The sequence below is a fragment of the Pseudochaenichthys georgianus genome, chromosome 22 (assembly GCF_902827115.2).
Source record: "Pseudochaenichthys georgianus chromosome 22, fPseGeo1.2, whole genome shotgun sequence".
Taxonomy (NCBI): Eukaryota; Metazoa; Chordata; class Actinopteri; order Perciformes; family Channichthyidae; genus Pseudochaenichthys; species Pseudochaenichthys georgianus.
Window position 1 is genome coordinate 15,238,659 of NC_047524.1, and position 27,244 is coordinate 15,265,902.

Consider the following 27,244-nt stretch of genomic DNA (forward strand, 5'->3'; position numbering starts at 1 on the left):
AGCATGTTTTCACATTCAGCCAAAACAGATCAACATGAGCGTTTATGTGTATTTTGGCTTTTTTGGAGACCAGACAACTTCATGTCTAATATTCATACATAAGAAAAAGATAAACGACCATCTGTTGCTCCATTATGATCACCAGCTAGTTGCTAACTTGGTTTGCTGTTCAGTGCTAGGCATGTAGTGTAAAGTGGGTTTATCATAAATATAAGCTGCTTTCTCTAGTCATTTTCTAAATATGAGAATAGACTAAAAAGCGAGAGGGTCGGCTGATTTTGGTTGATAGTTTGTGTTTGTCACGTCAAGCGACTAATCATGTGATACAATTATTAAAAAAATATTGATTAGTGGAGCTTTAAGCCAGGGGTCTCCAAACCTTTTTCGCTGAGGGCCACAAACAGAAAAATATACGAAGGGCTGGGACACTCACTAGAGGTATATTGCCCCATAAGTTCAGTGATAAATGAGCAAAATTAATCAAATGTAGGTAAATGATGCTTGATACTTGAAAATGCTTTAAGAAACACAACAGCCGAAATCCCAGCTCTCTAGAGGGTTTACTTTATTTAGTTATAAGACGTGTTAGCAGCTCATTCCTTATAACAGGAGCTTCAGATTGCTTACAAAAAGAGGAAATATGAAGGGTAGATTTGAAGCTTGTTATGGCAATAAGTTATTGGTTTTTTTTAATCAACTAAGAGTTGTTTGACATTTTTCCCAACTTTAATTGACAGAATTTATTTGAAAAGTGGGATTTTTTAACACATGAATACTACTGTGTAATATATTTGTACATATTAAGAAGTACAATATATGACAAGCACAAGTTCATTTGTGGGCCATACTTCATTATACTTTTTTAATTAGCTGAGGGCCATTTCAAAATGGACCGTGGGCCGCATTTGGCCCCTGGGCCGTAGTTTGGACACCCCTGCTTTAAGCTGTTGTGCTATATCCGGTACCTGTGGCGTTGATTGACACACTCCCAGCCACCAGCATCCTCTGATGTTTGTAGTGAGGGCTGTCATTCAGAGCCAACGAGTTGATGCTGCTTCTCTCAATACAAACTGTCCTGCAGGAGCGAGCACACACACACACGATTCATATCACAACTATTCTGGCAAAATATTTGCAATTATAAATCATAATGGTACTCTACATTAATAAAATATCAGACCCTTTTTTACACTTCTCTACCCAGGATATCAAGCTTAATGTCACTCGGGAGGTTATTCATGATTATCCCAATAATAAACATTATCCAGCATCTACTCGTATTGTGAGTGTTGCTAATATCACATCATATTGTCCAATCTCTACCCTCAATTCATTTTGCCGCCATATAATTGCTTACTTGTAGCTGGTTCTGTGGCTCAAGCTGTAGAAGCTTATCTTATTGGGACTGTGTGGACCTTTCAGATGAACCTGTGGTGTAGAAATGAGGCGGCAGTAAGACACATCATGTGACGTATTCATGCATTGATTATTGTGACAGTCTCCCTATTGTCACTGTTCAGCTTGTCAGACCGAATGGGTGTGCCCCGAATGAACACAGCACAGGAACTGAGTCACTGAAGAGGCTCCATCTGCTGGACGAACTGAGAGCAGCAGGCGCTGCAGGAGTGATGCCGTCATCATCACAAAAAACAGCATCTTGGAAACTAAAAATCTTTGTCTTTTTTTTTTATCTCTCCTGAAAAAACATTTTAATCTGAAATATTTCTCTTAATGGATTGTAATTATTTCTAAAGGACCTGTAATAGTGTTTTTGAAAGGTGCAAATATATCCTGAAATCCAAAATAAAAAAATTATATTTTAGTGCAAATATATCCTGAAAATATTCTGCATGATGCAGTGCAGTGTATCGTGCAGTGTGTCTTGCCTTGGTCTTGGAATGGCGGCCCTTGGAGAAGTGGGTGAGCAGGTCGTCAATGATCTCCTTCTCCTCTCTCTTGCGATCTTTCCAGGAGCTGCTGGCAGTGTTGGGGACATACGTTCCTCTCTCCATGTCTTTGTACAGGGACATTATTATCTCATGGTTTTGCTGTAACACACAAATAAGACATCTAAAATGAAAAGGGCACAAAGCTATTGTATGGATCTTTCTGTATCGTGGCAAGCATGGTTCTAAACATTGGTGTTTCTCATAGTGATTTACAGTTAGGTTGGTCCTAAAAACCCAACTAACTCAATGATTCATGCTTTTATTTTCATCACAACGTTGCTCACAGCGTCCAAACACAACATCTGCTGGGAAGAATCAGTACTGCAAGTACAAAGAGGAACACTTGTAGGTGTGTCACTGTGGGAGCAGTGAAATGTAACTGATGTTAATTTATGACTAAACCAACTGCTTTCTCTCTCTAAAGAGAAAACACTTCGATCAAATGTAATCAAATTTAAAAAACGACATTTGACACATTACTTCTAATAAAAGTAATGACTAAGTAAAATGACAATTTGACTAAAACTAAAAGAAAAAAATAGCTGCCAAAATGAAAACTCCTAGCATGCCTGAATGAAAGTTGTTAATAGTCCCAAACGTTGTTTAGCTGAGATATGTCTTTAAGTAGAGCTTGTTATGATTCATTGCTTTCTAATACATTGCATTAGAGAGAACCTTAGCTCCCAACTGTTTGTTGTGTCACCTTGGAATCGAAGCTCTCCTCGGCCTTCATGGCATGTTCTTCTTCCACCAAGACGTCCACAGCGCTGGTGTTGGAGGTCTCTGTGTCGATGAGCAGCTGTACACGCATGACCCCGTGCAGGATGGAGTACAGCGACACGATGAGAGAGCGGCCCTTCACCAGCGTGATGAAGCGGTCGCGTGCTCGGCTGCTCCACTGGTTCCCCAGGATGATGGACTGAGCTGACGGACGCATCGCAGTAACTTGGAACTCCTGAGCCTGAGACAGTGAGCAGAGTGTGTGTGTGTGTGTGTGTGTGTGTGTGTGTGTGTGTGTGTGTGTGTGTGTGTGTGTGTGTGTGTGTGTGTGTGTGTGTGTGTGTGTGTGTGTGTGTGTGTGTGTGTGTGTGTGTGTGTGTGTGTGTGTGTGTTACTGCTAGTTCACAGCCAGGACATCGGAACAGGTAGTTGTGAATAAATGACCTGACCACTCGTAATATTGCTACCTGGAATGGGTGAGACTGAAGATTAGGAGGTAGCTCCCTGAGGCCGCTGCAGGAAACAACCCCAGTGTTGCCAAAGTCCAAGAAGAACACCTGCAGGACAACAACAGAGCCTGTAATCTGGTACCTAAAGTAACATCTGAAACGGCTATCACATACTGCAGACACTACCTTCTATTTAACACTCTCAAAGGTCGACACTGAGGTCAGTTCTAAAGTCACAAGCCTTCATTTCTGGTGACAACGAGCTAGGGATGGGTATCGTTAAGGTTTTAAGGGTACTACTACTACTTTTATCGATACCGCTTATCGGTCCGGTCTTTTAACGGTACTCTTATCGGTTATTTTGGAGAAGGAAAAAAAAGGTAAACTAACTAAACAAATTGTGAACAAAACTAACATTGCTTTTATTTAAATTAAATACATAATATTTCACATCAAAAGAAACAACAATGTTTTAACAAATCGTATTAAATAATCTGAAGACAGAACTGTAAACAGAATAGCTGAAACTTTAACAAAAAAAAAACTCAGTTACCTCTAATCATTAACCCATGTTTGTATAATGTGTTGCTGCTAGCATACATAACATACCTGACGTGGAAACATTACTCGTGGATGGGGGCTACAGAGTTACTAGAAAGACAGTCGAACCCGGTGCATTTCTCCGTCTGGATGTGGAGCACTTTTGCTAAATGTTTAGACAAATTGCTCGTGTTACCGCCCTTACATGCTTAACTCTTATTGCACTTTTGGTAACGAGGATTGTCCACATCGAGACGGGTAAAGTTTAACCACACCTTGGAGCGTTCTCTCCGCCATCTCCTCCGTGTGTGTGTGTGTGTGTGTGTGTGTGTGTGTGTGTGTGTGTGTGTGTGTGTGTGTGTGTGTGTGTGTGTGTGTGTGTGTGTGTGTGTGTGTGTGTGTGTTGCTGCATCTAGCAGCCGCGTGTGTGTAAACTTCCCCGCCCCTTCGCAAGCAGGCGGGGGAGAGAGATCGAAAATACTAAAAAATAATCATAGACGCATTTTGCAGTCTTTTTGCGTATTAGAAACGGAGTTGGCGACAGTAAAACTGTAATATAATGTTTGTGTAACAATAATACATACGACATATACTTTGGATGTCTCCAGTACCGATAACGTCGGAGCTTAACGGTACCACGGTCTTTAATAATTCAGCCCCGGGGCCCGTTTAATACCGGGGCTCGGTACCCAGCCCTACAATGAGCCCTTAATATGTTTTTGAGATTTTAAATAAAATACTAATTACTAGGGATGCACGATATTGGCTTTTTGAAACCGATACCTTCCTGCTTCTCAAGACCGATACCGATAATAATATAATATATAATATATATTAAATGTACCTGTAGTTTTTGCACACCTGGTGGTAAAAAAAAGACTAGTAGTGAGCAAATGACATGAGCATTACTACTATGAACAAAACTAACCCTGGGGTCGTCTCTGGCAAACTTCGTGCCTTTTTCAAAAGCCTCGTCGATAGGTAAAAGCCCCGGTACCTTTGCAGCTGGCTTTGGATTCGCCGCTAGTTTAGCAGCGCAGGCGTCTTCGTACGCTTTTAACACACCATCGTAGCGATGGCGATGTTTCAGGTGACTAATCAGGTTGGAAGTATTATAGCTCGTTGCCTTTTTCCCTCCTCGTGGAACTTCTGCATTGCATTTGTTAATACAAATAGCAAGCGAACTATCTAACTCTGAAACTTTGAAATAGTCCCATACCACCGACGACATGTTTGTTTACTGTCCTGGCTTCACGGCCGCACACCATTTACGTCACAGCCAGGCATGAGTTAGGGAGCGCTGGATTTGTGAAAAATTCCCCTCTTCCTAAACCACTAATACCACAGTACTGGCAAAACGGGAGGAGCCGAGGGAAAAACAAGCGCCCCTCATCCCAATCCACCCACACCGCAGTATTTGTTTCTTTTTTTTACCCAAAAAATATATTGTATATTATCGGGGCTATTAATACTTGTATCGGGTTTATCGGGATGACGTCATAATTCCTAATATCGGACCAATAATTATCGGGCCGATAATTATCGTGCACCACTACTAATTACTTGTCTGCATGAATACAAAATACTGACGATGACGAAACCAGACAAATGTTTGACTTTAATTTGTTTCTATTAAAAATACATTTACTCTGTGCCTCTGCTTTTGTTTTAAATAATTCATATTTGGCAGAGATGTATTTTCCTTCGTAAATTAAACATATAAAAGTGTCAATGTCAACTTAATCAGTTTGTATACAATGGCAATATTAGGCATGTAAGAATATGAAGAGTAAAATTACTTTCAGGGCATTTCAAGTCTACATTTGGTGGCACAAATGTGCGGGCGCTAGACAAAAGGCAATATCAAACCCGGAAATATTAAGTATTCTAGATAAAATAAGCTTGAGTTTAGGGCTGCAACAAACGACTAATTTGATAATCGATTTTTCGGATCGTTAAGGTTTTAACTGTACTATTACTTTTATACCGCTTATCGATCCGGTCCTTTAACGGTAGGCTACTCTTAACGGTTCTTTAAATTTAAAAAAAAAGAGGTAAATTCACTAAACAAATTGTGAACAAAATTAACATTGCTTTTTATTTCAATTAAATAAATGATATTTCACATAAAAAGAAACGACAATGTTTTAATAAATCGTATTAAATAATGTGATGACAGAACTGTAAACAGAATAGCTGAAACTTTAACAAAATAAATAACTCAGTTACCTCTAATCATTAACCCATGTTTGTATAATGTAGTTAACTCCGTGTGTTGCTGCTAGCATACATAACACCTGACGTGGAAACGTTGCTCGTGGATGGGGCTACAGAGCTACTAGAGCAGGGGTGGCCAACCAATCAGAGGTAAAGAGCCAATCATTTTACTGTGTTACTGCAAAGAGCCACATCATACACACAGGCACACATGCTGGGTGTATGTCCCCGACCTGTCTCTCTCCTTCTCTCTTTTGCTCTCAGCCTTTCTGTGTGCCCCTCTCTATCTCTCACACATACAAAATTAAAATCTAAAAATGAACACACACACACACACACACACACACACACACACACACACACACACACACACACACACACACACACACACACACACACACACACACACACACACACACACACACACACACACACACACACACACACACACACACACACACACACACACACACACACACACACACACACACACACACACACACACACACACACACACACTCACACGCACACACACGCACACACGCACAGCCAGTTATTGTCAATCATTAATATTGTGTCTCACACACAAACTCTCAGTTCAAAACATTTCAAAAAAGTAGTTATCTTACTATGCATGTTACTTCTTTGAAACGTGCAGAGGATGTGGAAGGGGCTCAAATGCATGAAAGGGCACATCATTTAATAAAAATATGCCTGGCCTTTATTCTGTCTGTATCTCACGCACACATTCATGACCGTCATTTACAAATAAATGTAAATAAATGAAGTGTGTTTTCGTTCATTCTCCTCACATGACATCTCAACTTGTACCTAACCCTCTGACTGACAGAAGCTCTGCTGACAGAGATGCACTTTCTCTCTTGTTTATTTCTTTACCGCAAATCACCAAATTCGGGAGTCCTTCTGTGTCAGCTGCCAGCTTTCCGGGAGCAGGCCTTCTCACATACACATATACCACTGCAAATTGTTACCGTTTTGATTTGACAACATCATATTGAGTTATTACGGTTTTATCTGAGTTATATTTCTGCCGATCATAAGAAGATCTCTCCCTTCACTGTCACAGTGCATAATGCCGAAACCCGCAAAATAAAGCAAAAGTCTAGACAACTTGAAAGGATATGGCGTTCCACTAAACTTGAAGAATCTCGTTTAATTTGGCATATTACTCTCAATGAATATAAGAAAGCACTGCGTAAAGCGAGAGCAGCCTACTACTCTTCATTAATAGATGAGAATAAGAATAATGCAAGATTTCTTTTCAGCACTGTAGCCAGGCTGACAGAGAGCCACAGCTCCATTGAGCCTTCTATTCCCTTAGCACTCAGTAGTAATGATTTTATGTGCTTTTTTAACGATAAAATTGTTACTCTTAGAAACAAAATTAATGACCTCTTGCCTTCGACCAGTATAGTGTTATCAACAGCTCCCGGAATCGTAAGTTCTAATATTACACTAGATAGTAAACTAGAATGCTTTTCAGCCATTAACCTTGAACAATTACATTCAATGATTCTCTCTTCTAAACCATCAACGTGCATGTTAGACCCAATTCCAACTAAGCTGTTGAAGGAAGTTTTTCCATTAATTAGCACTTCTTTATTAAATATTATGAATATGTCTTTATTATCAGGCTATGTTCCACAATCATTCAAAGTAGCAGTGATAAAACCGCTTCTTAAAAAGCACAACCTCGATCCAGAGGTTTTAGCCAACTATAGACCTATTTCTAATCTTCCGTTCCTCTCAAAAATTCTTGAGAAAGCGGTCGCAAAACAGTTGTGTGATTACTTAAAAAACAATGATTTATTTGAAGATTTTCAGTCTGGCTTTAGAACACATCATAGCAGAGACAGCTCTGGTTAAAGTCACAAATGATATTCTAATAGCCTCAGACAAGGGACTTGTCTCTATTCTTGTTTTGCTCGATCTTAGTGCTGCATTTGATACTATCGACCATGATATCCTATTGCAAAGACTAGAGCACTTAGTTGGCATACAGGGAACTGCTTTAGGCTGGTTTAGGTCCCATCTATCTGAACGCTCTCAGTTTGTACGTGTTAACGATGAATCTTCCACGCAAACCAAAGTTAGCCATGGAGTGCCACAGGGCTCAGTGCTCGGACCTATTTTGTTCACATTATATATGCTTCCGTTAGGCAATATTATAAGGAATCATTCTGTAAACTTTCATTGTTATGCGGATGATACTCAACTATATTTATCAATCAAGCCTGATGAAATTAATCATCTAAATAAAATTCAAGACTGCCTTAAGGACTTAAAAACGTGGATGACCTTAAACTTTTTGATGTTAAACACGACCAAAACTGAAGTTATTGTACTTGGCCCGAAGAATCTACGAAACAAATTATCTAAAGACATACTAACTATGGATGGCATTAATTTGGCCTCCAGTGAGACTGTAAGGAATCTTGGTGTTATATTTGATCAGGATTTATCCTTTAACGCCCACATAAAATCAATTTCAAGGACCGCCTACTTCCATCTACGTAACATTGCAAAAATCAGGCATATCTTGCCTCAAAACGATGCAGAGAAACTAGTCCATGCATTTGTTACTTCTAGGCTGGATTATTGTAACTCTTTATTATCAGGGAGTACTAAGAAGTCAATCAAGTCGCTTCAGCTGATTCAAAATGCTGCGGCTCGTGTACTAACCAGAGTTAGGAAAAGGGACCACATTACTCCTGTTCTGGCTGCCTTACACTGGCTCCCTATAGAACACAGGATAGAATTTAAAATTCTTCTTCTCGCCTACAAAGCCCTTAATGGGCAGGCGCCATCTTACCTTAAAGAACTCATTATACCCTACTGTCCTACTAGGGCATTGCGTTCCAAGAATGCAGGGTTGTTGGTTGTTCCTAGAATCTTTAAAAGTACAATGGGAGCCAGAGCCTTTTCTTATCAAGCTCCACATTTGTGGAATCAGCTTCCAGTTTGTGTTCGGGCGGCAGACACCCTATCCGTTTTTAAGAGTGCGCTTAAGACCTTCCTTTTTGATAAAGCTTATAGTTAGGGCTGATTAGATTCAGCCCCTAGTTTTGCTGATATAGGCTTAGTTTGTCGGGGGACATCTTACTTCTTCCTTCTCTCTGTCTATACCCGTGTACACTCATGTTCCGATTAACCCAGCTTCCCCAAATGTCTTTCTTTTTGGTGTCTATATACGCTGGGATCCGGAGTCATGGATGATCCTGCGGTCCTGTGTCCTGGATCGCGAGCGCTGGATCTTGAGTCGTGGCTGTGGTCCTGGATCATCGGTCCTGGATGGATATCCTCGTGGATTCATCTTCCTATTATACACACATGCATTTCCAAACATTTGGACTACCTATGTTGCAAATGTATTATCTTTTCAATTTACACACGGCATCTATTGCACGTCTGTCTGTCCTGGGAGAGGGATCCCTCCTCTGTTGCTCTCCCTGAGGTTTCTCCCATTTTTCCCTTTAAACTGGGTTTTCTTTGGAAGTTTTTCCTTGTACGATGTGAGGGTCTAAGGACAGAGGGTGTCGTATTGTCATACTGATATTCTGTACACACTGTGAAGACCACTGAGACAAATGTAACATTTGTGATATTGGGCTATATAAATAAACATTGATTGATTGATTGATTGACAGTGCAGTAAAGCCCGCCTCCAGTACTGCAGGATCTGCATTCTGATTGGCTAAAGCACTTCTTTGTTGAAAACTCTGTAACGATTGGGCTGGAACTTGTGTGTTGTTAACCATTTGTGAACTGGGATACATATGCGCAAAAAACACAATTACAATTCGATATGAACTGAGGAGCCGCATGAGACTCGGCAAAGAGCCGCATGCGGCTCGAGAGCCACGGGTTGGCCACTCCTGTACTAGAGAGACAGTGGAACCCGGTGCATTTCTCCGTTTGAATGTGGTGCACTTTTGCTAAATGTTTCGACAAATTGCTCGTGTTACCGCCCTTACATGCTAAACTCTTATTGCACTTTTGGTAACGAGCATTGTCCACATCAAGATGGGTAAAGTTTAACCACACCTTGGAGCGCTTAGTTCTCTCCGCCGTGTGTGTGTTGCATGCATGTATCAGCTGCGTGTGTGTAAACTGCCTCGCCCCCTCGCACACAGACGGAGAGATCTCTCTCGTCTGGATTGGAAAGATCGAAATTACATCATAGACGCATTTTGTAGTATTATAGCTTATTAGAAACGGAGTTGGCGACACTAAGACTGCGATATAATGTTTATGTAGCAATAATACATAGACATACGTTTTAAATGTCTCCAGTACCGATAAAAAGACCGATAACGTTGGAGCTTAACTGCGCGTAAAACACACATGATGACGTCACCAACGAATCGACGAGTGAATTAGTTGGTAACTAATTTGGTCATCGATTAGTTGTTGCACCCCTACTCGAGTTCCTTGATCAGCATCACTTAACATTAGTTATCTTCTACTATAACATAATCATATGGGAAAGAGTTAAAACATTGAAAGTAAGAAAGGGGATAAGTAAAGGGGATTTGTTTTGAGAAAGATGAATGAGTGCACTACATCCTGACCACAGAGATGCAGCGAGTGAGTGACGTTCACCTCCACTGTGGTGCCACGCATGTGCAGGATCTTGGCTCGGTAGTACATGTTCTGCTCATTGGTCTCAGAGTAGGGAGCCAGGCACAGCAGGTTGGGGTACAGAGATACAGTCACCGGCTGCAGCGTGCAGGAGTTTATCTCTGCTGTCAGGCGGCGCTGCTTGGCCAGGCTGGCTTCATCTGCCTGGAAGCCCCAGAAATGACCCACCTCCACCACCTGAAGCACAGACAGAGTGACAAGAGGATACATTCATTCTAGGGCTGTGCGTCTTCCCTGGTCTCACGATTCGATCACATCATGATGCATCTTGGAAACTATTCATTTCAACACCCCTCATTCATTCAGTTTAAGACAAAGAAAACAAAAACAAATGGGTATCTCTCATAAAGGTGACCTGTTTGACCAAGTTAAATGTAAAGGACTAACCTCTGTGACGTTGACCACAAACAAGTGGTTGGGGGGTAACTTTTCAGGGTCAACGGCCCCAGAAACCACTCCCACCGGGCAGACAGTCTGGTTCTGGAAGTCGACATTCACCCTGCACAGCAGCAGCACATAGAGAAACGGACTTTATAGTTTTGTTTTTTATTAATTATATGTTTAACCTTATATACCACAGATTTGCTTGGCCAGTGCTTGGGGTATAAAGATATCCTGAACAAACAATGTAAATGTAATTATGAATATTAAAGTGAAACGCATGTTGTGGATTGTGTTTACAGAAGTCTTTTTGTAAACATTTGCTCTCTACCTAACTATTGTGCACTAGTGGGATCAACATTATATTTACTCAGATCTGATCATTAAGCATAAGAAAACAACAAGCTTTCTAACAAATCACTGGTAAGATTATCCACTCACACTAAATGATCCTGATGAGTTTTATGCAGGGTTCTTACACCTTTTCCAAAGTCAAATTCAAGCACTTTTCAAGCATTTTCAAGCATCTTACAGCTGTTGTAAATTACATATTTATATACACATACTCAAATGATTATTTCCCTACCTTACATTATATCAGATGTTCTTTATGCTATAAACAACCAAATGTGTGTTTCGTGATAGTATTCTACACGAGGATGAAAAATTCAAGAAAAGAAAACTAAGTTTAATATTTCAAAATTAGTGATCTGTACGTAGACTAGGCATCCCATATAACCTGGCTGAGCCGATATACAACAATCAGCCAAATGACTTTTCAATACATTATTGATTACTATTGTTGAGGTACTTTTAGGTTGGCAGTAAACATAAGTCAGAGGTAAATGGTGTACTTTTGCTCCACTACATGTATTTAATCCCTTTAGTTACTTTACAGATGTGGATGAATGATGTGAAATCTAATCAAGTGTTGAATCCGACTTAGTAAATCCACAAGCTACCCTGCAGTATACAAAGTCATTCAAACTAGCTGCACCTTTACCAGCTTTGAGAACACTTTCATGATCAATCATTATAAAACATATCATATATATTATTCTGAAATGGACCAATCTGCACAATGACTACTTTTACTGTCGCTACTTTCACTATATTTTGATCAGAATACTTTTCTACTTTCACTTGAGGAACATTTTGAATGCAGGACTTTTACTGTGACAGAGTATTCCTACACTCTAGTACTTCCCCTTTTACTCAAGTACAAGATCTGAGTACTTCTACTTTTACTCAAGTACAAGATCTTAGTACTTATAATTTCACTACAAGATCTGAGTACTTGTACTTTTACTCAAGTACAATATCTGAGTATTTCTCCACCTCTGGTAGTGTATTAGCCTGAATTGCAGCCACAAAATCATGCAGAGCTGCATAAAAATAGACTCACAATGGTAACAAGTGGAATATAATATTTACAAATGTGTACAATGATCTGTAGATAATGCTGACTACTCAAGACACCTGACTTATACATCTTCAAAGGAAGACTGTGTTCATTCTACAATTACATGGGATTAAAGAAAAATGTAGTTTTACTTGTATAATACTTCAATTTTATATAAAAGACAGTTTGTTTTGATCTGTTTTCAAATAAACAAAGTATTGGCTTTCAGAATATTAAACTTGTTTCGGCAAATTCAGATGATAAATACAACTTTGAAGCTTCGGCATAATTACAAGCGGAGAACGGACTAATGTAACATCACAGCAAGCATAACAGCCGCCGGTGTTTCTTGGGAGTGTTTCCCCGGTACACAAACGCAAAAATACACACACACTTGCGAGCTTCCCCAAGACCAGTAATACAAACGAAAATGTGTCTTCGGGTCAATGTGACTGATTTTGATAGAGCAAGTCACATTTGGTTTAGGCACGAAACATACTACCAGTAGAAATATAATCGCTTTTAAAATCGCTCTGTGTCGAATCAATAGATTATATTTCGTGACTATAACACGAAATACCGTGAGTGCTTCATCCTCTGAAGACCACAGGATGGCGACTGTAACGCACATAACATAGGTACGCAATTATTATTATTATTATTATTATTATTATCCCTCATCGAGTTTGCTATTCAGCTCGCTAACGTTAGCTTAAACAAACGTAACATGCAACGTTAGCCTAATCTAAAATGCTCGTCAGCGCACTCTCCCATCGTTATTTTTGCAAACTTTGCAGGAGGCTACTCGTGGGCTTGACCGTCGTCTTAGCCATGGCTTGTATTTGTCTTCTGCTAGCCAACGCTCGTTGAAACTGCAACCTCCTGGCATGCTGTCATCTATCGCTCTCATCAGAATGCCCAGGTCACACGTAACAAAAACACGGGAAAAAAAGCGCGGGAAGGCCGCAGCGGAGCTGTTTTATGTAGAAGCGAAGCAATTATTTTCTTTTAATCTAAAAAGCGAACTATTCAGTCAGACAGCAATGTATTGTAAAAGTAAAGCATTTACATTTTCAATGTAAATGCAAATTCAAGCACTTTCCCAACCTTGAAAACACCACGTCAAATTTCAAGCATTTTCAAGGATTTCAAGCACCCTTACGAAAGAAATGACAGCAGTCTTGTTCTCAGTTAGCTGTATTATTGTTGGATAGCTAATAATGTGAAGCCCCTCTCAGGGGGAGATGGGAAGAAGCTGGTGCTGCCTCTGCTTCAAACCTCTCCTCTGTGAGTCCATGTTATCGCTGCAGAGGTGAGGATGTCACATTATATTAAGGCTAAGCACAGGGGCAGTGACCAATGCAGGGGCACTGACTTTTCAGCCACAAAATACAGACAGTAAAACATCTCTTCTCTGATTTCACTCGCATACAGAAAGATTTGTTTAATGTTTGAATAGTGCCTTACCGTGCAGCTTTCATGTGAGTTATGTTTCTACCCTCAGCCAAGATCTCTATTTGTTCGATGGGGAAGACAGACAGCTCCAAGGGAGCACTCTGCTGTGCCAGGAGGAGGGCCAGAGACACCTCAGGCAGCACCCCCGAGTCTTGGGACGTCCTGTAGAACTCCACATATGCTCTGAGAAAACAAACATAGGAATAATGACCATGCATATTTCAATGTTTCTTTGAAAAGATAAGTAGATAATGTCTGATTTGCTATAGTGGCTTTTATTACCTGGAGCTGTCAAAGGAAATGGCTTTGACCTGTCCACACAGGCGGAACAGAGACTGCAGCTGCTTGTAGTACAGGAAAGAGTATGAAGGGAGGTTCCTCAACTAAAAACAACAGGAAGTCGGGTGTTAGTTTATCCAATTTTCCCACATAATAAGGCTAAAAAACAACAAACATAAAAAAGCCATAAGGGATTTGATAGTGATAACACACCAAAAAAGGGGTCAGTTACATTACATGTTAGACGCTTTTATCCAAAGCGACATACATACTCAATACTGTGGGCAATCTGCACAGGAGCAATTTGGGGTGAAGTGTCTTGCCCAGGGACACAGCGTCATGCTGACTGCAGTGGGGTTCGAACCTGTGCTCCCCTGATCCCAACACCAAGGCTCTATCCACTGCGCCACACGCCTCCTTGATTACAGTTGATAATTATAATATAGTTTAGAACAGAAAACTATTATTTTAACACTTTTAACACTATGGGTCGTACCATCACTGTTGTTCTGGGGTTGAAACCACTCAACCCTCTGGAGGCCAGGTCTTCATCTATTTCTCCCTGGACAAAGTAGTGAGGGTAGTGGGCACCAGCAATGACCACCTAAGAAAAAGAGAAGTGCAACCTAAAACAAACTGACATTGAGTTGTAGATGAATACTACACAGGAGAAAGTAAGCCAGTGCACCCGACTGTAATGTTTTCATGACTGCCAATATGAACTGGAACTAATAAAGACATTACATGTTACTTGTTAGACGCTTTTATCCAAAGCATACTCAATACTGTGGGCAATCCCCGCAGGAGCAATTTGGGGTGAAGTGTCTTGCCCAGGGACACGACATGTTGACTGCAGTGGGGTTTGAACCTGTGACCCCCTGATCCGAATACCAACGCACAATCCACTGCACCACCCGACTCATCACCTCTGCAGAGTTATCGGTACCTGGAATGAATGGTGATTGTACACTTTCCCACTGCAGGCAAAAGCCAGGTGATAGTGTTCTTTGCACATTAGCAAAGAGGCTTCATACAACGGGTATCACTGACTCTTACCTGAAGAATGAACTTCTGCCTGTGTGCGCTGGTGTAATCCAAGGTTTGAGGGCTCTCCGGCACATGCATGTTGAACTGGGAGACACGCTTCTTCAGGTCCTCGTACAGCTCTGCAACCTGGACAGTGAATTACTTCTGAGGAGGTCTGCGCCACATTACACAGCTCCATTTTTAAATATCAATTCATTCAGACTGGGAGTTGACACGTTAAACAGTCAACTGTGCCCCAAAAGGCATTATTAACTGATCTGACATGGAATGTATACACCAGAGGTGGGGACTCGAGTCACATGATTTGACTCGAGTCAGGCTCGATTTTTTTTTTACTTGAGACTTGCTTGACTAACATTGATAAAAGACTTGACTTGGACTTGGTATTCATGACTTGAGACTTGACTTAAGCTTGAGACAGATGACTTGAAAAGACTTGACTGTTTACATTTTAATATTTGCATTTGTTTTTGTAGTGAGATATTACGTTTAGTTTTTTCGAAAAATGTGATTGGGTGATTATAGCGCCGTGTGCGCAAACCTGGCAACCCACTAGAAGGCAGGAGTTTCAGTTAACATGGCAGCAGCTAGCGTTACTCCAAAAATAGTGAAGTTTGGATTCAATGATTATGTTGTCGATGACGCTAATAAGAAAAGAACAGTGGTATGCAGGGTCTGCAGCATAAAGATCAGTGACACGACCATCAAAACATCCAACTTCATTAGTCACTACAAAAAAACCCACAGAGAAAAGTGCGCGCATGTGTTAGCTAGAAAGCTAACGTTAAGTTTAAGCTACGTTAGACTTGGTTTCAAATAGATTAAGCATTGCAAAGAGAAGACAAAATGGAAAATTAACACTAGAAGCGACAAGGGATTTATTTTTGACCAACCCCGATACTGACGGGCTGTCAGGAGATGGAGGGACAGAGAGGAAAAGAGATGCCTCGTTTATTTTCCCTGTGTTATTATCAGAAGTTACTGTAAACTGTTGAATAATGTAGTTCATCTACTTTTAGTAGTTTGTTTAAATGTTTTAATTATGTTGTTTTTGTTTGTAGAAGTGCATCATTCTTTGATTTATTGTAAAAATGAATCTGAACTTTTTGATCTGTTATGATGATAATCTGAAGCAATTTCTAAATTAATCCAATTAAGTGAGTTTTAAATCGTCCCACTTAGTTTATAAGGAAATTATGAAGAGGAACAAATTAAATGATTTGAAAATGATATCTATGTAGGTGCTGATGCTGTTGGCGGTTCTAGTGTTAACAGACATTTAAATTAAATATGTGTAATGGCAAATGCCATATCTGATTTTCTTACCTGGAATTCTGCCTTTTTGAACAGACTTTTTGATTGAGTCCTAGCTATATTGTCTGCAGTTCTAGGGTTAATATGAATCTAATATGATTGTCATCGGTCTAAATTAAATTTCAAATGATTAACTGTGTATACTGAAGATCATAGTGTGGGTTGAATCCATTTTCATAACCACTGTCTTTTAACTGATTTAAATGCGGAAACTGGGCTTATTCATCAGAATTTCGTATGACTTGACTTGCTTGACTCATCACAGTGACTTGGGACTTGAGACTTGCTCATGACTTGCACATGTAGGACTTACTCCCACCTCTGGTATACACCAAATATCATCTGTCAATAATGCCTTCCTTGTTTGATATATATTTACAGTCTGACTGTACCAAACAAAAACAGTCACAAAAATGTGATGTTGATGACAAAGACTTCCTGTAATATGACCCATCTCTCGGCTTGATCTCTGTACCTCCCTGATCCTCTTGATCTGAATGAAGTTCTCCTTTCCCCAGTCCAGCTCGTCCTAAGTAGAAGTAGCAGGGGCAAAGAAAACATTAACTTCAAGGATAAACACAGAACAAAAGAGAGTGTGCCACTGATTCTCACAGCCAAAATAAAAGTAAATAGTAAATAGTTGAAATGTTAACATAGGCTTTTGTCCAACCATCTTAAAAGAGACAACGCTCACACAGCGTTTAGCAGTAGTCAGCTGAAGCGTGATAAGTTTCCTTTGTACAGTGCTATGTATATGTATTACTAAATAGGTCAGTGTAATTAACTGTACGACGATACTAATCTTTAAAATCATTTAGGATGATTGACTTATTGTCAAAGGTTGGCTCTGTACAACAACAGTAGCACAAAAGGAAAAGAAACTAGCGTCTTTTGTTCCGTGTTTGTTGATTCGAAGCTGATGTTTGGTGTTGTTTTCTTCACCTTTGGATGTCTCAGCTGTCCTTTCTTTTTGGATGAGTGCCATGCCTGACAGGAAGAAAAAACAGGAAAGGGTTTTATAAACAGCAGCCATCAGGCAAATATGTAAATCCATTGAACGTGGTTGGACTTGCTGCTGACCTGCTAACAAGCACATTACCTTGAAGACATTGACGAAACTTATAGAATCACTTTGCGCACCACGAGCAAAGGCCAACTTGCTCCTAGAATAACAAATATTATTCATTGTTCAGAAGAAGAAAAAAACATACATTACACAGAGCAAATATCTGTTTGCAGACTGTAAGGAGATTGATGAAAACATGTTACAGGTCTGCAGCCTGGGCCTTGTAGGCCTCTACACGGGAACTGCAAGAACATACAGTATGTTTGTGCTCCGATTTGCCAAAACATTCAGTTATCTTACTGTGAAAAGCAGGTTTTAAGAAAATGTGTATTTTTCTATAATGTTGTCAGACAACTTTCAACAAAGGCAAAGGCAATCTTTGTTGTCCCCATTAGACAAGAAAATATAGGACTAATAGAGTTGAGAAATACCTAATGCCACTTTGGTGGAACATGAAAGTGATCCAGACCGACAGACTGGCAGTCAGTGACTCAGCTGATGGATGTGACTCACCTGTGGCCGGCCAGCTGCTGCATGGATGGTATGGCAAAGAAACTCTTCTGAGAGTGCGAGGCAGCTGAGCATAAGAGAAGTTATTGTTGTTATTGCAAACAGCCCATGAAAAAGCATAACCTCATTATTTATGGTTTGTTGTTATGTTCACAAACCCATTAGCAAGATTGCTGTCATGACATGCATTTGCCAAAACGGAGGTCTCTTCCAGTAGCATAATAACAGACTGACCTATGATGAGGCACTCGTCCAGGCAGCCGAAGATGTGTCCCAGGACAATCATCTTCCCAAGGCACAGGTCCACAGGCAGGTGGGCCAGCACTCGGCCCAGGAACGTTAGCTCGCCATCGTCATTTTGACCCGTGCCATCACTTTTCGCAGATAGTGCACCAATCTAGAGAGGGAAAGACCCAGCTATATTATTTATACCTCCAATCAACCACGAAAACCTCATCTCAGAATAATAGTTTGTCCGTTGCTTGGATTTAGACATAAAAAAGGCTGATACTTAAATTACTTTTTTTGTTTTAGAATGCGTTGTAAAGTTGACTTGCTATATTAATCACACTTCATGGTTTTACATTTGCCAAATTGCAGGTTGTCTAGCCTCAGATTGTCAGAAAGAGATGGTCCAACAGTTTTGAAATGATGAGGACTAAGGTTGGCAGTTTTGAGGCTTGTCCAAGCTCCTTGTACAAGAATATCAAGTTATGTTCAAATACAATAACATCTTTTAAAGTTAACTCTTTTGATAAATACATTTTAAACTTTTTTGATCAAAGCTATTTTTATCTACGTTTGTCTGTCACTGATTTTGATTTGTTTTGCTAATTTTGAAAGACAGTACACTGACACAGCACTGCCCTTCATTACTCTCACCTTACATATTTATGCAGACTCTGGCTGACACAAAGCTCCCGTAGAGAGAACTCCTGGTCTAATACTGTGTGACAGAGCTGGGTGGTCAGCAGCTCGCTCTAATACATCCTTACAGCCACACATTCATAAGTACTTGACTTAACAGTAATGGCTCTCTAAGAGACGAATGATACATCTGTATGTATTGACCTCTTTGAGCTGCAGCACTGTCCTCACTATGTCACCAAGGTTGGGGGGTGAGAGTGCCGTGGAGAGGATGGAGCGGGGATCTCCCATGTCCAGCAGCTTCACCTTCAGCATGATGTTGGACAGCGGGGCGAGCTGAGAGTAAGGCAAAGAGTAGCGCAGATTAGCTGTCTTAGGGGTCGAATCAAATAAAGAATAAAAAAACTCTGGTTATGTGTACGTTCTCTTACCAGCATCTCAGGGACCATGTAGTCTGGGATTTCATTCTTATAGAACTCTTTGGTCACAAGGCGGTAGCAGTAGCCCTTTGACACTCGACCTGCCCTACCTGACAGAGAGAGGAAAGAGTTCAAAGTGTTGAAGGACAGAAATGAGAGGTACACTTCTGAGCTGTAGGTATATTGTACCCCGACGCTGGTTGCAGTTGGTTTTGGATGCCCAGGTGAGGCGCAGAGACTGATAGTTGGTATCTTGATCGCAGACCATGTGACGGGCCAGGCAGAAATCAATCACTGTGATGACAAATAAAATGCAGCAATCACATTTTAGATATTATTGTTATTGATCACACATTCAGCCAATACATAAATCCTAGTTGAGGACAAGAACACTCACCATATTTGACATCTGGGACAGTCACCGAACTCTCAGCAATGTTGGTGGAAAGGATGACCTGTAAAGATGAAGAGATCATTGGGCTGGCACTTACCAGAAACACATAAGACCAATAAGGTAAATGTTTTTTTTCTTACCTTTCTGTATCCAGGGACAGGGGACAGAAACACGCTGTTCTGCTCCTCTAGAGTCACAGAGGAGTGCAGAGGATAAACCTGCAATCTGAAGAGAAAGTCATTCATTATAAGAGTCAAGGTTGATCACACCTAGAAAGTATAAAAAGTTAACAAGACAAAAGCAATAGGTATTACAGGGATGCAAACTCATCAGGTATGAAAAAGGGGACAAGGATCCGAGCCCCCCGACCCCCCCACGGAATATTGGCTTTAAAATGAGGAATAACACAGGATTTTAGCAGTCAGAACAACTGAAGCAGCAGTGGTAATAATAACAGAAACGTTATGGGAGGGTGTCCGGTGCATTGCTCAAGGGCACCACAGCAGGGCCCAGGAGGTGAACTGGGACCTCTCCAAGTAGCAGTCCAAACTCCATATTTAGTACCAGAGGTGTGGACTCGAGTCACATGACTTGGACCCGAGTCAGAATCGAGTCACCAATTTGATGACTTGAGACTCCACTTGACAAAATCACAAAACACTTGCGACTCGACTTGGACTTGAACACCAATGACTCGGGACTTGACTTGGACTCGAGCCTTCTGACTTGAGGTGACTTGATCATTTAATTCAGAGGTCTCCAACACGCCGATCGCGAGCTGCCGCTAGAAGAAAAGACTTCCGTCTATGGAGAGCAGAATCTTCAGCCGCTCCTACTCTTGCTGACAATCCTTGCAGGCAGGGGCGGGACTTTATTTAGCTGGGCCACCAAGCGGCCAATCATATGCGAGGACACACTAGGATCATACCATTATGTGAAAGAAGGGTGGGGGGCACAGAAGGTGTAGTGGTACAGGCCAGCTGCACAGAGCGACGGGGAGACGGATTGGAAAAAGTCAAGAAATTAGCGAAAACCGAAAAAAGAAGCAGCATCTGGCTGCATTTCAATGATATTGGAGAAATCAAAGCTGAGTGCAGGATTTGTAAAATAAAAATAACCTTTTTTGGTTACCTTTATTTTGGTAACCACTCAGGATTTACTTTCAGAGGTGAGAGAAGTTCAGATCTTGTACTTGAGTACAAAAGCACCAGAGTGTAGGAATACTCGGTTACAATAAAAAGTCCTGCATTCAAAATGTTACAAGTAAAAGTAGAAAAGTATTAGCATCAAAATATAGTTAAAGTACCACTTGCAGAGGGATCTAGATGCAGGTGTTCTTTTCCCCATAGAGACGGCCTCGCTGAACATTATCCCAGGCATAAAGATAGATTGTGGGTCCCTTATAACATGTTGTACACAGTGGAAATAAACATTCTGGTCACCTCAACATCAGGGATCTTATACATTAAACTCCTTCTGAATCAAACCGTCACGGTAGCCTTAACTTACTGATCCCTCTTAAAATAGAAACACACACGTTACTTTACCAGCAGAGAGAAAATGGATTATTAAATTATTAATGTGACTAATAAAGAGCAGTTTGATTATTAAGTATTATTCTGTTGATCGATGTCATTACATTTGGTGAAAAACACATAATGACTTGTTTATGACTCGTTTTGTCAAAGTTTAGGACTTGGACTTGACTTGAACTTGCCCAACCTGACTTGAGACTCGACTTGGACTTGAGCGCAAAGACTTGAGACGGACTTGAGCGCAAAGACTTGAGACTTGACTCGGACTTGCAAAACAATGACTTGGTCCCACCTCTGTTTCGTACTATACTTGGGTACAATTTTGAGATACTTGTACTATACTTAAAGGGGACCTATCATGCAAAATGCACTTTGTGATTTATTTTATACATAAATATGTGTCCCTGGTGCGTCGGGGTACTCACGCAGCGTCAGAAAATAAAACCCTCTCTCTTTTCCTCCGTACCCAAATCTTTTAAAAACGGGTGTACAACGAGCGGATACAGATTTGCTGCCGATCTGACGTCAAATCGGCAGCGGACCCACAGAAAGTTGCTATCAGAAACAATGCCTGACGTGTTTTGGACGTAATCTCGTCTTTGTTTAAATTAGCAAGCCTCGCTAACACTCAGAGCTAACCTGTACTGTAGAGCACATGTGTTTAAAAATCAGGAAATAAAAAAAGAACTCACCTTGTGATATAACCCGCAAGAGAAAAAGCATTTGAGCTCCATACTGTTTCAGAAATAATCTTTGATGTGGTTTAGAACAGGATGGCGTTTTATCACAACCGAATTTAACTTTATCTCCAGTAGAATTCTGATCAAACATTAGCTCCGCCTCCTCTCTTCTTCTTTTTTCAAGCTAAGGACCCAAAATCCGCATTTCTCTAACTGGGCTTCAAAAGAGGGGTATGAGCAGTATGAGGGATGGCTACAATGGGTGAACTGTTTGGTATTTTAAACAAAAAACTTCACAGTAGGGCTGTGCAATTAATCGTATTTTAATCGCCATTACAATTATGGCTTGCGACGATTATGAAAACAGCATAATTTACAAAATACGATTATTTTGCTGGGTGCGCTTTCGCCACTCCCAAAAAGCCCACTCGGCCACGTGGGAGTGACATGTGTTGTGAGTGTTCAGCGCGAGCGAAGATGTCAGAACAAGAGCAGCAACTCGTTAAAAAGAAGGGTCGCGGGGAGATTCCCAGTCGATTGCGAGATGTGTCTAAAAATAGAACAATATTCTGTTTTATCGTTAATGTCCTGTAACATAATCTTCCTGTGCCAGAATAATGCACTTGAACTAGGGGTGTAACGGTATCCGTATTCGTCCCGTACCGTCACGGTTGACAGTCTGTCATTCAGGGCAGTATCCACTTCACTATATATAATCCAGGGGGCGGTATTGCGCCTAAAAGCTGTTTGCCAGCCGCCCTTAAACAACAAATGAAGAACAAGAAGAAACAACAACAAAACGAACTAAATACAAGAAGAAGAAAAGTTAGTATGGCGATTTCAGATAACACACAGGAGTAAGAACCCACCTGCTTCTTTTAAATCAGCTGTGTGGGAACATTTCGGGTTCCCTGTGGACTACACTAACGATGATGTGTGCGAGTGGTGGATCGGAAGAGGACGGTGTGTCTGCGTTGTTCGATAGCGGTGCGGTATGCTAATGGTAACACAAGCCAAACATGCTAAATCATATCAGAAGGCATCACCCAGATTTGCCAATCACCGGAGCCTGGCAAAAGACAACAGCAGTTCAACAGCTGATCCCCGCTGTTTTTAAGAAGCCAAGAGACATGAAAGCCGTGAAACCAAAATAAATAACGGAAGCTTTTGGGATAATATTTTTCAACGACTTTGCGCTCTGGAAACACTTTCTTATTATTTATGATGTAATATTTTCAAGACATTCTTTTTAGTTTTACAGCTTGATGAAACCTTTTAGTTTGACATCAGCCATTATAGATACTATGGCCATCTGAGTGTGTGGTGCTGTTTGTGGTTTGTTTTTAACTGTTTAATACAGTTAATTATTCAAAATGTCAGAGTTCCTTATTTTGAAACTGAAACTTGCACTACTGTTCAAAAATAAATAACAACAAACCTGGAATTACGCATTTGGGACTTTTTTTTGCTTTTTCATGTTGTACCGAACCGTACCGAACCGTGACCTCCAAACCGAGGTACGAACCGAACCGTGACTTCTGTGAACCGTTACACCCCTAACTTGAACGCATCAAAGCTTTGTGATTGGCCGGCGTCACCCCATGTGCCGGGGCGTGGCTGGTGGGCAGTGGGCACCAGTTCGCTGACGTTGTCCGTGTCAACAGGAGTGACAGTCCGCACACACAAGACCGCAATTATGGCAGAAGCAAAAAAGCCCTAAATATATAATTTTCACTCCGAGTGGGATGATTTTTTTTTTTAATTATATTATTCCAATTCAAAGTCCATCTGTCTCATCTGCAATGCGAGTGTGGCTTTATCGAAGAAGGGTCATTTAGGAGCGGCTTTCAAAGCAATGCACAAAAGCTACGAGACGGAATTCCATCTAATTCTGCCCTACGCTTCAGTCTGCAATGTTCAAAACAACAGATAAAGCCAGAAATCTCATGGACTCTGACCTGAGTTTCAACAGTCACATTAAAACAGTTACTAAATCAGCCTACTATCACCTAAAGAATATATATCTAGGATTAAAAGACTAATGTCACAGCAGGATTTGGAAAAACTTGTCCATGCTTTTATCTTCAGTAGACTGGACTACTGCAATGGTGTCTTTACAGGTCTCACTAAAAAAATCTATTAGAAAGCTGCAGCTAATTCAGAACGCTGCTGCTCGAGTCCTCACTAACACTAACGGTACGTCCACACAGCAGCTTTAGACGAATCTTCCACCGCTTCCAGCTCTTCTCTGCCCATTGACTTTGAATGGGGATGACGTCACTTTGCCTTGCTTTTCGCCTAACTGCATTGTGGGGGAGCGAAGCAAAGATTTCCAGGATTCAAAAGTTGATCAATGTTCAACTTTTGAAGCTGAGCTGGAAGCGTCAGCCAATCAAATCACGTTTATGCAAATCTGACAGTAGAAGCGCTAGCCAATCAAACCGCGTGTAAGCAGGGAGAACCAGACCGCAGTTCATTTCCTCATATTCCAAACGAGAAATTACGGTAGCAAATCACCCGGTTCTTTACGACCAGAACTATTAACGGGATACAAACCGGAGGAACCAGGCATGGAGGGAGGTGGCAGAGACAGTGGGTGAAACTGGTAGGTTTTCGTCTGTTTGGGGAGTTTATATATTGCTCGCATAAAATCCCCGGGATTTTTTGCTTTGTATGTCGGGGGCGGGAGATTCATGTGATTGGTTGTTGGTCGCATTGCTCTCAAAAAATCCCCAAGCTGTCAGACACGCCCAGCTCCAAGATTTTCAAGATTTTTGAAAAGCTGCTGTGTGGACGTACCGTAAGAAAGTGGATCACATCACTCCTGTTCTGAAGTCTTTACACTGGCTTCCTGTGTGTCAAAGAACAGATTTCAAAATACTGCTGCTGGTTTATAAAGCTTTGAATGGTTTAGGCCCAAAATACATTTCTGACCTACTGCTAAATTATGAACCATCCAGATCTCTCAGGTCTTCAGGGACTGGTCAGCTTTCTGTCCCCAGAGTCAGAACTAAACATGGAAAAGCAGCGTTCAGTTATTATGCTCCAAATATCTGGAACAAACTCCCAGAAACCTGCAGGTCCGCTGCAACTCTGACTACTTTTAAATCCAGGCTGAAGACTTTTCTCTTTGTCGCTGCTTTTAATTGAACTATTCATATCTTAGACTGCACTGTAACTTTTATCCATGTATTTTTTCTTTTAATGTTTATTTTATTATCTTTTCTTTTTAATAACTGATTTTAAATGCCATTTTCTTAATGTCTTTTGTTTTTTGTAAAGCACTTTGAATTGCCTTGTGTTGAAAGGTGCTATATAAATAAACTTGCCTTATGCTCCCAAAAGGGGAGGGACCTGAAAGGACAGCTAAATTCACAGCAGTCCATTTTCACCAGGCCCAACAACAAGAGCAAGGCTGCTACCATAGCATCTTATCGTGACAGTCACGTTCTTGCGAAACACATGAAGTCTTTCAAAGACGGCGAAGTTGTGAAAGAAGCTTTCCTAGAGGCCGCTTTTGGGGGACAGTAAAAATAACAGTAGCATTTCAACAGGTTTTTGATATAATAAAAACTCAAGTTAGATACCGTTATTAATCAGCTGTAAGTTTTAGTTTGTTTGAACTTATTCATTATAATTATTATACAAAATGGTATAAGAATGCAAACATTAAGATCTGTTCTGTTTAAATTGATTATAGTCTATTATCAATTCAGGTTAAGAAACTAGTGTTGCTTGCATCCTATTTTAAAAAAGCATTTCTTTTTATACTCTAATAAAATGCAACAAAAAATGGGTTTGATTCTATTAATTTTGTCTTTTTTTATTGCACTTTGGCAGCAGATTCCTGTGTAGCTTCAGATCGGAGTTGTCTTATTAGCCTAATTTATACTTTTGTAGCAACACTATTTTTATATAATGGCAAAGAAAGGGTTCAGAGTCTTTTCTTTTTTTCCTGTGTCATATGTGGCAGCACTGCCACAAGTTCCTCTTCAGAGAGGGTCTTCAGTACAGGTGGCTTGTCACCTGCCTGTGCTCATCTCTGAAACCAGACCATGTAAACAGGCTGGTGTTTCTTGCAAAAAATCTTTAATGCGGCTTTCACACCAGCGCTTTTCAGTTTCTAGCTCCGAGCGGGAGCTTTTCTGGTTCAGCTCCAGTTTCCCTTTTCAGCTCCCGCTCTGTGCACACCGCCCACTGGCGCCCCAGAGCTGCCCTTGCTGCGTCATGACGTCACCGTTTACATCGCTGATTTGCCCCCCAACGGCAGCTCACAAGAACAACAACAACTGCGTCGGATCGATGATCGTGTTGCTTTTAATCACACGAAGCCAGAATAAATTGAATAACGACTTCTCCAACCTTATACTTTTCTCCAGAGTGCCGTGGTTCATTGTTTATTAATGTGTTTCTGCAGCATTTACCGACCGCTGCAGTGCTGGCTGCTCTTCCACAGGAGTTTATTCTCCCGTTAGCTCCCGGTTAGCTCACACTGCAGCGGCCGCTCTAAAGTATTCACTGTCCGACTCACACAAGCAGCTGATGCATATCCCTAGTTCCCCTTAGCCTAAGTGAATGTGTGTCAGTCTGAATTGACACTGTTTGGTATCACAACGCTGTTATGAAAGTTTCTCTGGTATAAAACGGGTGATGTTAGCATAGCAACCGAAGCTAAACTGACTACTTGCATCCGATAGCTGCAATAATACAAAACAACACGTCTGCCTCTCTCCACAATGATCGATAACAGCGAACGGATGGTCAAAGTAAGGCACAAATAAACAGAATCACACGAAGCCTGGTTAGTGTTGCCTGACTTTATAAAGTGTGTTTATAGGCACTACTGCTTGTAGGCAGGCATAACAGTCGACCCATGGGAGGTGGGTTTAGTTTCCTGCACGCCTCGACGTAAGAGAGACGTAAGCGACGTCACCTCTTAGCTCCAAAGCTCTTGCCTCTGGACCGACAATTTTTTGGAGCTGGAAATGAAGCGGATTCCGGAGCTAAGAGCCGGCGCAGCTCCGGTGTGAACTGGAAAACCCGGCGCTTTTCAGGCTCTAGCTCCGAGCCGGAGCTGAAAAGGCGCTGGTGTGAAAGGGGCATAAGAGATGACATGAGCAGCCCTACCAGCATTTGCCATGGTGGCCAAACATTTTTTATTTGGTCTTAAATTGTAGTTCAACATTTATTTCCTGTTACTTCTGGACCATGACGGTTGGCCAGCCTTCAGCATTTAACTGAGTGGAATATGTTGAATATGTTTTACCAAAATGTTGGCTATGTTAAGGAGTTTTCAGTAGGTTGTGACAACATATTTGATTTAATTTATTTTTGTCTAATTTATTTGTATTTATCATA

At 41.0% G+C, this 27,244-nt stretch overlaps 1 protein-coding gene across 1 annotated transcript in view; it reads right to left on the reverse strand.

Moving 5' to 3' along the window:
* The window catches only part of tdrd9 (tudor domain containing 9), a 49,490-nt gene that overhangs the window by 1,375 nt on the left and 20,871 nt on the right, over positions 1-27,244 (reverse strand). Inside the window, exons 10-30 of the mRNA XM_034111617.1 lie at positions 19,812-19,896; positions 19,675-19,732; positions 19,467-19,571; positions 19,290-19,387; positions 19,063-19,194; positions 18,226-18,388; positions 17,995-18,058; positions 17,515-17,578; positions 17,358-17,402; positions 16,891-16,944; positions 15,111-15,227; positions 14,551-14,658; positions 14,058-14,158; positions 13,788-13,958; positions 10,925-11,036; positions 10,499-10,714; positions 3,137-3,226; positions 2,653-2,910; positions 1,887-2,048; positions 1,358-1,428; positions 966-1,075 (exon numbers count right to left, since the gene is read on the reverse strand). Coding sequence (XP_033967508.1) covers positions 966-1,075; positions 1,358-1,428; positions 1,887-2,048; positions 2,653-2,910; positions 3,137-3,226; positions 10,499-10,714; positions 10,925-11,036; positions 13,788-13,958; positions 14,058-14,158; positions 14,551-14,658; positions 15,111-15,227; positions 16,891-16,944; positions 17,358-17,402; positions 17,515-17,578; positions 17,995-18,058; positions 18,226-18,388; positions 19,063-19,194; positions 19,290-19,387; positions 19,467-19,571; positions 19,675-19,732; positions 19,812-19,896 — 2,384 coding nt within the window. The remainder of the gene's footprint in view (positions 1-965; positions 1,076-1,357; positions 1,429-1,886; positions 2,049-2,652; positions 2,911-3,136; positions 3,227-10,498; positions 10,715-10,924; positions 11,037-13,787; positions 13,959-14,057; positions 14,159-14,550; positions 14,659-15,110; positions 15,228-16,890; positions 16,945-17,357; positions 17,403-17,514; positions 17,579-17,994; positions 18,059-18,225; positions 18,389-19,062; positions 19,195-19,289; positions 19,388-19,466; positions 19,572-19,674; positions 19,733-19,811; positions 19,897-27,244) is intronic.